This window comes from Rhipicephalus sanguineus, chromosome 9 (genome assembly GCF_013339695.2).
Source record: "Rhipicephalus sanguineus isolate Rsan-2018 chromosome 9, BIME_Rsan_1.4, whole genome shotgun sequence".
NCBI classification, from domain to species: domain Eukaryota; kingdom Metazoa; phylum Arthropoda; class Arachnida; order Ixodida; family Ixodidae; genus Rhipicephalus; species Rhipicephalus sanguineus.
Genome location: NC_051184.2, coordinates 36,937,541 through 36,952,343, shown reverse-complemented (window position 1 = coordinate 36,952,343; position 14,803 = coordinate 36,937,541). Strand labels below are relative to the sequence as shown.

The following is a 14,803-nucleotide window of genomic DNA, read 5'->3' as shown; positions in this document are numbered from 1 at the left end:
TCTTACCCGATCGCTAACGTCGAAGACCACGACGTCAGTTCCGTGACGGAAATGACGTCAGTGAAATATTGGTGGACCACGGAATAAAACGCTTTCGGGTTAACAGGTAGGCTTGTTGTTAAGGCGAGAGAATAACTACTCTGACACGCTGCCACCAGGCCCGTAGCCAGGATTTTTTTTTCGGGGGGGGGGGACACTTGCTGAAAACCTTGACTATTTGAGAAAAACGCCTGTTATTATTATTATTTAGTTTTGATAAAAACACGCACTTGACCAAGATTTCAGGGGGGGGGGATAGGGCCCCCCTGGCTACGGGCCTGGTTGCCACAGAGTACGACGCACAACAGCTTCTCTTTTCACACCCTGTGCACCAAGAACTGAGGTAGCTGGGCGAGCGCACACCTTCACAACGTAACTGACGCCCTATGCATACCATCGTGAGCTGCAGACGGTCGCACGCTTCACAACTCCACGACGCATTTGGACGGTGCGAACGGCACATCTGCTGCGGGTTCATCGATGAAACTAAACCGTGGCAGCCGCTAGCCTCACATCGAACCGACGACAAAAGATCGCTAGTGAGGCGGCGCATTTGAGCGTTTCCACTGAACAGGAGGTATACGTCGATAGGTGGTCGACTCTTAATCGTATCCGTGAAAGAGAGAGAGAGAGAGAGAGAGATAACGAACCGATAATGGAAGCAATATTACCTTGAGATCATCCAGAAAGGCCTCTTCATCGGCGAGAGCGGGCAGCGGAAACGATATCCTCGCAGTGCTCGCATCGACGGGTTCTTTCAAGGGTAAGCGTGGCTTCGGCTTCTAGCAAGGGTCTTTTTTCAGCTCGAAATGCTTACAGACCACTTTTGCGAGGCTCTCAGGGGGTCCGCATCGATCAGCCCGAAAGAACCATTAGGAGCCAGGGTTTTTTTTTGTGGCATTTACGCTTTAATAGGTACGTGTACGTGTCTGTACGTCTATCTGATATCCAAAATATTAAATGGTAATTACTCTAACAGTACGTGTAATTCATGATAGCATCGTTAATTGCCATCAGTTTTACGATCACTTCGTAAGGGGCATCCAGAACCACATATACATAAAATCTAGCGGAACTGAGGAACGCGCTTGTATTACCGGCAACCAGCGTGCTGTAAGGAAGGAGATGATATGGCTATAGCAATAACACATCTTTGCTTCGATGAGCATTCTTACAACGATGCCAGAACATTGCTGCAGTGACATTGTATTGAGATAACTTCTTAAACTTCACCATAGAATACAAGTGACGTATATTTAATTAATTACCAGCGCGTCTATTTTGATGTCTCGTGTCGTTTCGCCTATCATTTATAGTGTAATCGTTTTGTTGGGTGCTCCTCATTTTTTTTATAGGCTTCTGATTGTTAACCTCTCACTTGGTGCCTCGTATGTCAGTACCGATAGAATGCAGTGATGGTCAAATTTAATATTCGCAAATAAGAAAAGCTGCGGATCATGACTTCCTGATGCTTCCCAGATGCACTCCCGTTCACTTTTAGCTAAGTGACAAGTTTTCTTTTTGATGATCCGGATCACTGTGTGATCTACTGGCTATGGCAAATGTTCACTTGCGCATCCTACAGAAACTGGCTGCCGGCCACGAAATGGAAACTATAGAAGCGGGCCCAACTGCGGCAAGGAGTGGCAGCTCATCAGGGGCGTAGCCAGAAATATTTTTCGGGGGGGGGTTCAACCATACTTTATGTATGTTCGTGCGTGCGTTTGTATGTGTGCGTGCCTATATACGCAAGCCAAATTGAGAAATTTCGGGGGGGGGGGGGGGTTGAACCCTCCCAACCCCCCCTTGGCTACGCCCCTGCAGCTCATGTTATACAAGGGGTGTGCTAATGAACGATAAAGCCGTATAATACAACGCTCGCAAAAATAAATGCAGTGTCGTAGAATATACTGTACCTATTAAACCACATATTATTTATTCTGCTTATTAAAAATACAGGGAGGTATATTCTTGAGATAGCCACTCTTACAAAAAAACTGATTCAAAATTTTAGCGTGTGAGAGCTACTAGAAATTAAAGATCTGAACGGGCGAACGCTCGGCGACTCGTACGAACTTTTTACTTAAGTTTAAGTGCGTACGTAAATACGAAATAACGCGGTGTATGATCGCTACGTAATGCACACACGTGCAGACACACATATACAGACACATACATACATAACATACATTAAATAGCACAGGCGTACGTGTAAAGGAATGACGAACAAAAGAGAAGGCAGAGGTCTGGGACACAAAGAACATTTATTTGCGTTGTAGGCAATCTACGCTAGCGTTTCTTGTAAAGAGTGGCTCTATTAGCCTCCTGAGTCCCGTGTTAAAGTTAGGTGCACGAATGTTTTCTGAAGTTTCAGTATAGCTCGAATAGACCACGTAGGCAAAAATTGTTAAAGCTTAGCTTAGTAAAAGTTGGGGTTTGCATGTGCTGCAATGTCGAATATTTTGGACATCAGGACTTTAATTGGTCCTGATGTCAAATATATTGGACATCAGGACCAAATAACACGGCGAAAATAACGTACTTAAAAGGTTCTTAAAAATGATAAGGAACTTAAAAATGATAAGCGAGCAAACAAACTTCAGAAATGCAAGCCAAATTACGTAGTTTGACGAGTGCGGCCGTAGAACACGCCACTGCTGACCGCTGCCACTTTGGACTAGTATTCCAGGCACTCCTCTGCACTGATTTTGCCCACACTTGACAGAGGGCACTAGTAGACGTTCAAAAAAACTAAAAAAATAGTTTTCCACGGCTAATAGTGGGTGCTGGGGTTAGAGCAGACGACAACGAGTTGTCCAATATACTGGACAATTGCCCATAGCCGGGACTCGAGAGGTTAGATAAATGGCGCTAGAAAGACAATAGAATCCTTCCTTTGTATTGTTTCCATGTCCTTATTGAAGTACTCACGGAACGGCGCGCTACAGAGATAAAAATGGTCTAGTACTCCAGATAGGACAATGACTTATCAGTGCTACAGAAGTTATCAGAAAACTGTCTAAATCGTACTATTGAGTTGGCAAGTTAGCACACAATGGCAGCGATGAAAAAAATGTGCTTCATTACTTAAGTTCTTAAAATCTCAATCCAGCACATGCTAGCGAGCAGTAGCGTAGCCAGATATTTTTTTTGGGGGGAGAGGGGTGGCTCAATCATAATTTATGTATGTTCGTGCGTGCGTTTGTATGCGTGCCTGTATACAGGGTGTGCCAAGAAATGTGTCCAAAATCCTCAGAAATCAGTGAAATGCGTATTTGTTCGATGTTTTCACAATTACTTCGTCTGTTGCCGCAAGCACCTTAAGATGACTAAAAACATCATTTGGTACAATAATTCATAAAGCTAATTTAATTAACTTTTTACTTAGTGTAATTAGGCGGTTACGTCAAATGGGAGAATTGAAGTTCGTCATGCGAAGAACCCATTGCAACTTCGAGATTTTGAAAAAGCGGCCTGTAGTAATAATCGCGAAGTAATGAAATTCAACCAAATTCAGCGACTTTCTCCGTTGAATTTGGTTGAACTTCATTATGCCACAATAATTACTCGAGGCCACTTCTTCTATGTCTCAGTGCTACGATCGTTTCTTCGCATGAAGATCTTAAATGATTCTCCCATTTGACATAACCACCTAATCAAATAATTAAGAAGTTAATTATTTTAACTTTCTTGTGTACTCTCCCAAATGATGTCTTTAACCATCTTAAGATGCCTTCCGCTACAGAAAAAGCAATCCTGAATGCAGCGAGCACATATTGCATTTTCCTGATTTTTGAGGATTTTGGACACATTTCTTGAAACACCGGGTATATACACACGCAAAATTTTTAAAAAAATTCAGGGGAGTCTGCACCCACCCACCCCTCCCCGTGGCTTCGCCAGTGCCAGCGAGTCATTCTGAATGTCGTCAAAGACGATTTGATGTTCTTTTCCCTCAACCACGCGATGATTTCCGAGGTCAGAGCAACGTCGGCGTCGCAGCGTACGTTTTCATGCAAGTCAGGCTGTACTGATTCAAAAACAAAACTATGCACTAAGCAGAGCGATGCAATCACTGCGGAATAGCACTAGGATAATAGAGCATGGGCTATCGAGCAATGGGTATCACCGAAACTGCGTTGGCAATTGATTTGACTGATTTAGTTTTATGGTATTACTGTTCCCGGATTATGTGACGACGCATTTATTATTTCGTTCCCTTTGTTCTTTTGTCACTGACTCTGACGCCAAGCCTTCGCTACCGCCGGCATAGGCAACTGATAAGAAGCTAATAGAATCGAAGGCAGTCTCCGTTGTTGCCTTATGCAGGCAGTAACAACTATCTCGGTCGTTATATAACTTACTCGAAAAAGCGACGTGTACTCATGCGCACAGGCGGTAGTGCGTTCCAAGGCCGCTGAAGCTCATACTTCGACTATCCGTTGTATATCACAATGGATTTTCAAGGGCCACTGTTTTGGCGTGGTTGTTGAACTTCGGCGCGTGCTTTACGAGCTAACTGTTCACAATCCCACGCTCCATGCTTGAATTGGAAGGCTTATCGCGGCAGCACTGCTGAATACGTTAGCCGTAACGGAGAGGTCGCTTCACTCTGGATTCGCAGAACGCTTTCGATAAGGCTTGCTGAAACTAAACGATATTTCCTTTGAACAGCGTGTAAGCTTATCAAATGCGGCAGCGATATCCGCACGCACGCACGCACACACACGCACGCACGCACATGCACGCACACACGCACACACACATGCACGCACGTACACACACACACACACACACACACACACACACACACACACACACACACGTACGCACGCACACGCACACGCACACACACGCTATCGCCTTCCCAATCGCTAGCATGCCTTCGCTTCTCGGAGAAAACCTAAACTGTGCCGCAACGAAAGCCAAAGTGCAAACGCCCTCCCGCTTCTATCTTTATTTGCATCTACCTCGAATTTTCGCTCACGGCCAACGCTGCTCTTTCGCTCACAGCCCAAGACACCGACGCCGCCGACGTCGAAACGAGCTCTTTAATTAACGCTGTCGCGTTACAAGAAAAATCGGAGGCGACCCTAATTCTTGACTCAGGTGCGTGTGCTATAGGCAATCGCACATCGGCGTTCGTTTGCCTTGGTGTATTCTTCGGGTTAACAAATGTGTATTCGGGAAGGTCAAGGAGAAACGAGACCTGTCAGCCACGCGATCTATAGAGCGCCCATAAGAGGGAACGGTTGCACACCGCAGGTAGCACGCAGAGGGAGCGGGTTAGCGCGAGGAATGAAGCACTTTAGCGTCACGCAATACAGACCCGCGTGGCTAGTGGATGTGATAACCTCCCTGACTCGACGACGGACGGCCGTTGTGTATGTTATCGCGTGCTGGACCAAGGTCACATAAGATACAGTTATTGATACGGGAAGTATAGTATCGGTCGAGAGGCCTTGGTTCCTGCGATAGGGCTTCTTTTTTTCAGCGCTTTCACGTCAGCGCAGGCTTAAAACGAAAGAGTGCAGCAACATGAACGTCCTCTGTTTTCGTGCCGTCTGTGTGTTTACAGGAGCTCCGATACCCTGCAGCAATGCTAAGGGCTGAGAGTACCGATACTCGGTCAAAAGCTGCGTGGATACAGTACGCGGCGTGTGCGCGTGAGGATAGAGTAGCTACGTGACATTGACCTCAATGAGAGTTTGCAGTTTTGAGTGAAGCCCTGTACTGGCCGCTTTTCTGTAACATTTTGGTTGCGTGCCCGGTGCCATTCAACGCCTGTTAAACAGCGCTAAAGAGCTTACCCTCTTTTGAGAAATTCCTTGCCAAGTTACGCCGAAGTGCCACACTATCTCACTCACTCACTCACTCACTCACTCACTCACTCACTCACTCACTCACTCACTCACTCACTCACTCACTCACTCACTCACTCACTCACTCACTCACTCACTCACTCACTCACTCACTCACTCACTCACTCACTCACTCACTCACTCACTCACTCACTCACTCACTCACTCACTCACTCACTCACTCACTCACTCACTCACTCACTCACTCACTCACTCACTCACTCACTCACTCACTCACTCACTCACTGTTGTAAGGCATCTTATATATACTACACGCATATGTCGACAGAAGTACGTATTAGGCGGGTTTAGAATAGCGTACGCAAAGCATTGCGTTGGCTTTCCGCGCGACTGCGCATGCGTCGTACGCTAACCGCTTGCGGACTCCCGTTAAGTGACGGAAATAGCGGGCCGCAAACGCTAACTCTAACCTAGCGTACGCTATTCTAAAATTGCCTACTGTCTCCAAACTTTACGCATGCATTCTGCACGTACACAGCGTCTGACCTCGTGAATGATCGAAGTGCGACGTGTACGACACCGTGTAACGCCGCCTCACATCACTCGCCATGGTCGTCTAGTGGTTATGGTGCTCGACTGCCGACCCGAAGGTCGCGGGATCGAATCCCGGCCGCGGCCGCCCCATTTTCGATGGAGGCGAAATGCTTGAGCCCGAGTGCTTAGATTTAGGGGCGCTTTAAAGAACATCAGGTGGTCGAAATTTCCGGAGCCCCCCACTACGGCGTCTGTAATAGGCATATCGTGTTTTTGAGACGTTACACCACAACTAATATTATTTTGAGCGCTTCACACCAGGCCAATGTTCTGACACGTTTGATAGCATACTCCCAGGGCATCTTTACGCAGCAGCATTCTGCTTCCGTCATACGGCGCCTGGTCTGCCCGTCAAAAGCCAATGTTCCTAGAGAACTGCCTTGAGGAGTGCCAGCGCAATCGGCGTTTATACAGGGTGATTCTTTCAGAACTGAACTTTCAGATCTGGGTGGGGCACGCCCTTGATCCGACGTGGGGTCCGGGCAGGTTAGTGCGGTCGAGTGTGTGTCACTTTGTGCTCTGTATATTCCACGGGAGAAAAACATTTCGGGGAGGGGGGGCACGGTCCTGGTGTGCCACCCCCTGGCTACACCACTGGCGTCAAGGTGACGCGGCGCGCGCGTAGGTGTGTGGAGTGCTCGGTTTTCGCCTCAACGTAACGCTTCGGCCTCCTGTCGCAACAGCCAATTGCCTATACGTTGCGACGATTTACAGGAGTGGCCGTAGCGTTTTATAGAGAAACACGTTTTATAGAGAAAGACTCTCTCGCGCTATACCACTGGAATACATTACAAAATGAAATAGTTTCTTCTCTCAGTCGTGGTATATTTCTAGCTCGACTCAAGCATGTTTCTAACGCACACACGTAGGAGTATCTCGCTTATTCGTTCAGGACAGTAAATGTGTCCTTGCGCTACATCTCTTGCTTTACTTCTATTTTTTTTTTCATATTTTGATGCTCTTTTCACGCTTTGCTTTGTTCTCGGTTACTTCCGAGTTACCTGTACGGCCTAATACTGTTTCTCGTCGTGTTCTTTTATTCTAACATGTATTACGTTCTGGAATGTGTATCTGCTTTAACAAGTACTGCCATTTAAGTTGTGCACTGTAAATAAGCTGGATTGATTGAAAAACCTAATATAGCGTCTATATGGACCTTCAAGCCTTGTTTTTCTTCTCGCGTTATTGTTTCATAGCGACACACCTCATCTCCTCGAATGAGCGTGCTATCGTAACACGCCTATGTTTTACACCTACGTTACACCTCCCACCGTAACACATCTACGTAATGTCCGTATCAGCCTTTAAGGCATTTCAATAATGAAAACTCTCTGTTGTCTCTCGCAGGTGCGGCAAGTCCATTACTGCGGGGCCCGAGATGACTAGCAGCAGTATCCGGTTAGCAACGACTCTTGCGTTTGTACTGACGCTGGTGGTCGCAGTATCCGCCAGGAGCGCCCGCGAGCCAGAAAAGCTGAACACCGACGTCGTCACACATGCCTCTGACAACTGTGAGTCTACTTGATTTCCTATTGCGAAGTTGTTTGCTGTCAGATTTGCACAATGGAAACGCAATGTGACCGCCTGAACATACAGGAACGTTTAAAGTTCGGGAAGAAGCATTGTCAGGGCTACTATAGGAGCTGCCTTCAGGAATGTCTTTTATTTGCTAATTTTCTTTCCAGCGTAGCAATTATCCGCCATGCCTCGATGCGTTGAAGCTCATATACTGGTGTTCTAATGCGGACGTTAACCATTCGTTCTAAACATCAGCTCACCGTATCTTTAGGGACAGCTTGCAGTCGGTTATTGTAGTTTGTGCAGACAGGTACAAATGCAACAGTTGTGTAAAAAAAGAGACCTCAGAACACCTCCTGAGCGGCGTTCCGTTGTATGACGATGGGAGGCCTGCCTTTCGGACAGCAGTACATTCTAAGAAAAAACAGTATGTGGGATTTTTTTTTTCGGAGAGTTCTTACTTGCCACGTATACGACTCTCTTTAAAGAGGCACGGTGACTCTCTTGGTGTGTCAGAATCGGCGCGCTCTAGCAGAGTACCCTGAACCTCTAGGAAGAGTGGAAGGACTCTTATCCGAAGGATCACATAACCACTTATGAGGGAGTCAGATGGCTCTTTCCGGTAACACTCCTACGGGGGTCAAATGACACACACCGAAGCGTCAAGCGACTCCGCAACTATTTTAAGTTACTCAATCAACCCATGCTCTACTTTTGCGTGACTACTGTTGGAAATAGTGAAGTATTCATTTTAAGCAAGCCCAATAATACTTGTCGTTGTGCCCAGCGACTGCAAAAAAAAATGAATAGTTCAATTTTAGCATTATTTTAATGAAACACGTCAAAACAACATACCTTTTCCAGCAGAGTAATCTAGAAATCACGAAAAGATGGTCTTTGATTTCCAATTAAGCAGTTGAGGTATTCCTTATTTACATGCTTGTACGAGAATAGCCAACTAAAATGTGTGACTGTGATGTGCATAGTGTCATACGGTGCAAAATAAAGAGCAGAAATCGGTATCATATTTTCATATTTATTCCTTATGATTATGAATAAATCAAAAAAGGGGTGACGGCTGTTGGCATCAGACTTGTGACTTGCTATGTTGTAGCTCCTGTTCAGCGTGAGCAGCCATGAAAAATTGTATCTGAAAAGCAAAACGTGATATTATGACGAGGAAACGGAATTGCAGTAAGAGTTTGCAAAACCTGCACAACAAGTTATTTACACAGACATGATGAAGGCTCGCAACAAAACAATAAATGCAAACAGGCATGGTAAGGAACCAAGTTTCTTGCCGTTATCGTGTAAAACGCAACTTGCAAATAGTAGCTTTTGTAACACGTCACTTGGCGAAAAACTTGCAGCACAAGATGATGTGAGCCTCTTTTAAACAACAAACGAAATTGCTTTAGGCTCCTTTGCGTGGGTGCCACTCACCTCTTTTCCTACGTCGTATTGTCCAACCAAAGAAAATGTAGGACCGACTGCCTCGTTGACAGGGCGAACAACGCTGTTGATTTTCCCATCAAGAGTGGTGAGGCGCCAGACCATAGCAACACCGTTTCCCCGAGTGCTGCTGTCAACTGGAGTGAAGAGGCGGGTGAAGCGATCCGGGATTCTGGGAATAACCGACACACACATATTGATTATTTGCATTCTAAACCACCCTTTGTTCAACACACCGTTACTGCATACACATCTGACACGTGTGTTTCGTTTTAAATAACTTCGCAACGAAAACAAATTTTCACGTAAAACAAGGCGGGAACCTCGTTTCACAATAGGCACTGGCTATTCACGAATGAAAGCACTTCTTTTCTGATTGATCGCTTAAAAATTTGCGTTCAGAATAAGCCCGGCTTTGTGCCGGCATATTCCGACACCCAAGCGCATCCTGCGGCAGTCAGGGGCACGCCGTGAGAGGTTACTGACCGCGTGTTTTACAAACGTAACCCATCCTTAAATACTCAGATAAAAACATGCGAATGCGGCGCCCGAACGACACCCAGCGCGCGCGGACGCCGTCTACGTCGAGATCAGGCATGTCATATGCTAGAATTACCGCACATAGCTCCCACAGTCACATACACTCACTCGATTCTGTTATAACGCCGAACGTCATCGCAGTGCAGGCAAACCACGAAAACAGCAAACAGAAATGAGGGAAAATAGTGCATGGCAGCTGCCGCAACAACGCGAGCCGTCGGAAGTCTCGAGCTTTTCACCTTACCGGCGAGGCGTGTCCAACATACGTGACTACCGCGTACCCCCTGGAAACATCGTACTATATCTGCATGTTAAACTACCGTCTTTAAGCCAGCAAAAACAATTATATATGGCACGTCTAAGTGTTCTGTACACAGACCTTTTTTTTTCACGTTCCGCGGAAACATGCTGCGCACTCAATGTCGACGGATATGCTATTATGAAGTAGAGTAAACCGCATTTCAAAACGACACCTTGCACCTTCAGCAGTGCAGACACAATGTGCGATCAGCAGCAAACAATGACCCTTGATAATTGTTTGCATCACTCATTTTATGGCAGCTTGTACAGCAATGCGCATAACGTTGTCAACTCGTCAACTGACAGTTTTAGTTGGACATTTACAACAACCTCGCGGACGCAGGCTGCTGTTTGAAATGGCTGGCAGCCTATTTCCGCAGAGCTCCTGCAGACGCCCAGTTAAATTTGCATAATTAGTACCTATGAATGCAGTACACTCACCGTTAACAGGCGCACGTTGTCCGTGTCCGCTGCTCCATGAATATTCCGCCCTCCAAGCGTCACTTCGAGCATGGAGCCTGGCGTTACCTCCACCGAAGATGGCATGTTCACTCGAACACAAAACTACAAGACAGGCAACCCGCGCAACCGTACGCAACGCGTTCCAAAAGACCGTGGATGCTTTGAGAGGCGGCGGAGTCGCCGCGCCAGCTCGCTTCCGTCGGCGAGCCATAGCGCCACAACGGCGCCGAACGTCAAACACGCGATATGTACGGCGTATACGGCGGCGCCTTCATCATGCAAGCCAATCGAAACGCGCTTCACGAGAGTCCAGTGACTCCTTCAGAAACGCTAACTCTTTTTTTTTCTGCTTCTACCTTCCAAAAGGGGTCAAATGAATACCCGAAGAGAGTCATGGTGCCGTGACCCTCTTTTGACTCTTTTTTTTTTCTTAGAGTGTAGGGCAGCTGTTAAGAGACCCTCAGCATAAGAGCAGGGCCCGTATTCACAAAAACGACTCACGCTCAAAAGTTTCGTAGAGGAATAGTTCAGCCAATCGCGATGCAGAGCATATCATTAGTGGAGACGGCTTACCGTCTCCATTAATGGAGACGGCTTACCAATGGGAAAACGCTCTTACGAAAGAGAAGTTTTGTGAATTCGGCCCCCTATCTTTGAACCGTCGCCTCGTGAATTCTCTGAAGAACGACGAAAAGCAAAAAAATAACGTAGGAAACGCAACTCCATAAACGCACACAACTGATTATGCATATATTGTGAGACAACGTTCAGGCCGCAAGACTCTTCTTTATTGCCCTCGAGCCTGAGCCCCACTACTCAGACCCAAGCGGTGATGATGAGTATATACAGGTGAGAAGATGGCAAGTATGAAGAATGCTCACAATATGCGCAGTCGGCGTCAGAAGTTTACAGACCACTAGCTCTGAAAAAACGTTGAATTTCTCAGCAGCAGGTGACTATAATCGGTCGAACTGCGAACATTATATGGTTAGCGCGTTTTATAACAGGCCGCAAATGAAGTTCACGGCTGCCTGCCGAAGAGGCAAGAATATTAAGCTCTTTCTTGTGTCTCATGGTCTCCAAACGTTTGGCCCTGACTGCACGTTTCAGTTGATAACGCGCTGTTGGTCAAGAGCCCTGAGGAACGGTTAAGAAAAATGTCACTGTCAGGTCGTCTAATTCGGACAACAATGACTTGGTTCGGACATGGTCGAGTACCCGTATGAGCAGTGACGTTTACCACCTCGCTTATATGCCTTTTTGCAGTTCCGATAAATCCAGTAGTGCCAATTGTCGGCCTCGCCAAGGGCATCATCGCCGCAATCGTCATTAGCATCATCGTGGCCATCGTCCTCATCGTCTTGTGCTGCATCTGCTGTTGTAGGGCTTGCGCGAACAATAAGGTAAGGCACATCATTCCGCGCTGATAACACGAGGACATAACACAAGTATGCGATCGCCGTCACATGATGCTTATTATCCCGCTTTCCTCGGAATGAATGTTCCATCATGTAGGTACTGGTTGCATAACTTCTCCCTTCTCAAGATGTGTACTTCCCCATACCTTGAGAATTAATACAAATAAATTACATGAAAATGGCCGCGTATCTGCGTGTTTCGCTGAAAATGTCGTCGAAAGGCGATAGTCTTATGCCGGCCGTACTACATGAGTCCTAGTCTCATCCACGGCCACCCGTGATGCTGTTCTCGTACCATTTGGGGAGAGCCTAGCCACTGCCTTCTGGCAGTGGCGTCGGGAAACATGAGCTTGTGCAGAACCCAGGGCCACTGCCAGGTGGCAGCACCATATCGATGGCAGAGGGCTTTTTCATGCATAGCATCGCATTTTCAGCGCAACCTAAGAAACACTAGGGTCTTGAGAATTACGTATCTATGTATTTTCTAGTGAAGGAACACCCCCCCCCCTAATACTTACTTACTGATGTTGTGCCTCAAATATGTGTAATATTTGCTTTTTGATCGACAATGTTCAAAAGTATGAACGCAGCTACCAGTTCAAGATGGCTGGGCGTTCAGCAAGTGCTTAAACTTTGGCCGGGTGGCTGAATCGTGTGACAGACAGACAGGCAGACCAAAATTTCTGCGTTCAAGTATTCCAAGAAAGACTATCGTCTTTAAAAACGAAATGCAGAACCACTACTCTGAAAGCTGAGGATGTGCGTAGCACGCTCACGCAGCGATTCCCGTTCGTAGAGTTCCCACTGCTTTGTTTACCAAGCCATCGATAACGTTAATGTTCGAGGTAAGCATGTAGGGTTACCCTGGCACGAGTAGAATCTTGTCAGGGAGATTCGCAAACTCGGTGTGCAACATGCACACTCCTTTTTGATGCGCTTTATCGACGGCAGTTGAGATACGTGTCGTCTGCAGCGAGTTCCGTCTGGTTGTTTCCCCCTTCAGATGTAGCGACCGAGAGCCGGCGAAGTGCAGGTGGGAGGAGCAATCGTGCCCTCCGCGAGGTGGTGGCGCCCTCTCTTGCGGGCCGCAGATGTCAACCACAGTTGTCCGAAAATCTTTTAGCGCCTTTAAGTTAATTATTGCGATTACTTGTTGGTTAATGCTGCTAACTATATTATTCTAGTCCTTGTTCGTTTATTTTAACACTGTTTTGAGCATTGCTAGCCATGTTTTAGGCCTGCATTGAGCGCTCGATTGTGAGCGTGACCACACCACATGAGATCAATGGATGGACGGAAAGCGGGGCCCCTAAAGTGCTACGCACTTGAAACTACGCAGGAGACGCACACAGTGGTGTACACGGGCAACCCGAACCAGCAGCAGTTCCCGCAGCAATTCCCGCCGCCGATGCAGCAACAGTGGCCGCCAGGGGCGCAGCCCAATGCGCCTCAGGCCTACTCCGCGCCTCAGGCCTACGCCGCTCACCAGGCCTACACAGCGCCTCCGCCAGCGTACCCGCCCGGTCCTGCCTACGAGCCACCGAAGAAGTACTAGACGTGGAACGAAGTGCAAGGCGGGACACCGCACAAAGGCACGCGTGGAATGACTTTTGTGCATACAATTTCGCAACAAATTGGTCACAAAGAAACACTTGGATCTCTTCTTTTTGCGTGTTCTGTTATCTTTCGCCAGTTGGCCATAATTGCAAAGGATCTGTCCTTGATAACAGACAATTTTAGTTTAGCGGGATTAGCGGAATAGCGGGCTTAAGGGAATAGCGGGTTCGAAATCGGCATACGCAATACGCTAAACGACCCATAGCTGTTACCGTACGCATGCTAGTTTTCATGTTTAGCGTTACCGTGCTTGCGTGGTTAACGTAGTGTAAGCACGGCGACAGTTTCGGACGCACACTTCGAACTGAATTTAGAGTTGACGTTGGCAGACAGGGGCGTAGCCAAGGGGGGGGGGGGGGTTGGGGAGGTTCAACCCCCCCCCCCGAAATTTTTCAGTTTTGCTTGCGTATATATGCGCGCACACATACAAACGCACGCACGAACGTACATAAAGTATGGTTGAACCCCCCCCGAAAAAAATTTCTGGCTACGCCCCTGTTGGCAGAGTCACTTCGTTCGCAGCAAACGACTGTGTAAAATGAATTTGCTTACGTACAGACAGCTTCGAAGACAAAGTACTATTTCGGCCAACTTACCAGAGTTTTCGAGATCACTTCCTATTTCGAGCGCTCCTAGGCTTAGCAGTAAAATAAAACCATTGTAAACGGTTGGGCAGCATATAGGTTTTCGCTATTGGTGCGTGGTTCATATTTATTTACTTTTATGTTAACTAAAAAAGTGATATTGGTGCATGCAGGGATACAGGCGAGCATTTTCAGTAGTTTTGTTTCTTTTCAGTTTTTTTAACGCATTCATACTCCGCTAGGTGACACTTCAGTCACAACTTGGGCACGTACAGCTATCCCGCCATACTGAGGCGCACTATCCGCAACGAACGTTTTCGGCACGGTAGCGCTGTTCCACTAACCCCTACTATCACGCTAACGTTAAGCTAAAATTGCCTAATGAGGTGGTGTTCACTGTCAGATCGTGTTGCTGTCGCACTAGAGAAACAGATAAGTTTGACGACACGAGAAGTGC

The 14,803-nt window shown here is 47.0% G+C and overlaps 1 protein-coding gene across 1 annotated transcript; it reads left to right on the top strand.

The window, feature by feature from the left end:
- Nucleotides 1-706: 706 nt before the first annotated feature.
- On the top strand, nucleotides 707-13,772 carry LOC119404112 (uncharacterized). Its single transcript, XM_037670715.2, has 4 exons — nucleotides 707-802; nucleotides 7,803-7,966; nucleotides 11,994-12,130; nucleotides 13,485-13,772. Exons 2-4 carry the CDS (start codon nucleotides 7,834-7,836, stop codon nucleotides 13,698-13,700), a joined length of 486 nt encoding a protein of 161 aa, XP_037526643.1. The 5' UTR covers nucleotides 707-802; nucleotides 7,803-7,833; the 3' UTR covers nucleotides 13,701-13,772.
- The last annotated feature ends 1,031 nt before the right edge of the window (nucleotides 13,773-14,803 follow it).

Bases quoted from the DNA above. Each gene is read 5' to 3' on its own strand.
- LOC119404112 (XM_037670715.2), top strand. From the start codon at position 7,834: ATGACTAGCAGCAGTATCCGGTTAGCAACGACTCTTGCGTTTGTACTG. The intron at 7,967-11,993 runs GTGAGTCTACTT...GCCTTTTTGCAG, and splicing joins CACACATGCCTCTGACAACT to TTCCGATAAATCCAGTAGTG. The intron at 12,131-13,484 runs GTAAGGCACATC...GAAACTACGCAG, and splicing joins GGGCTTGCGCGAACAATAAG to GAGACGCACACAGTGGTGTA.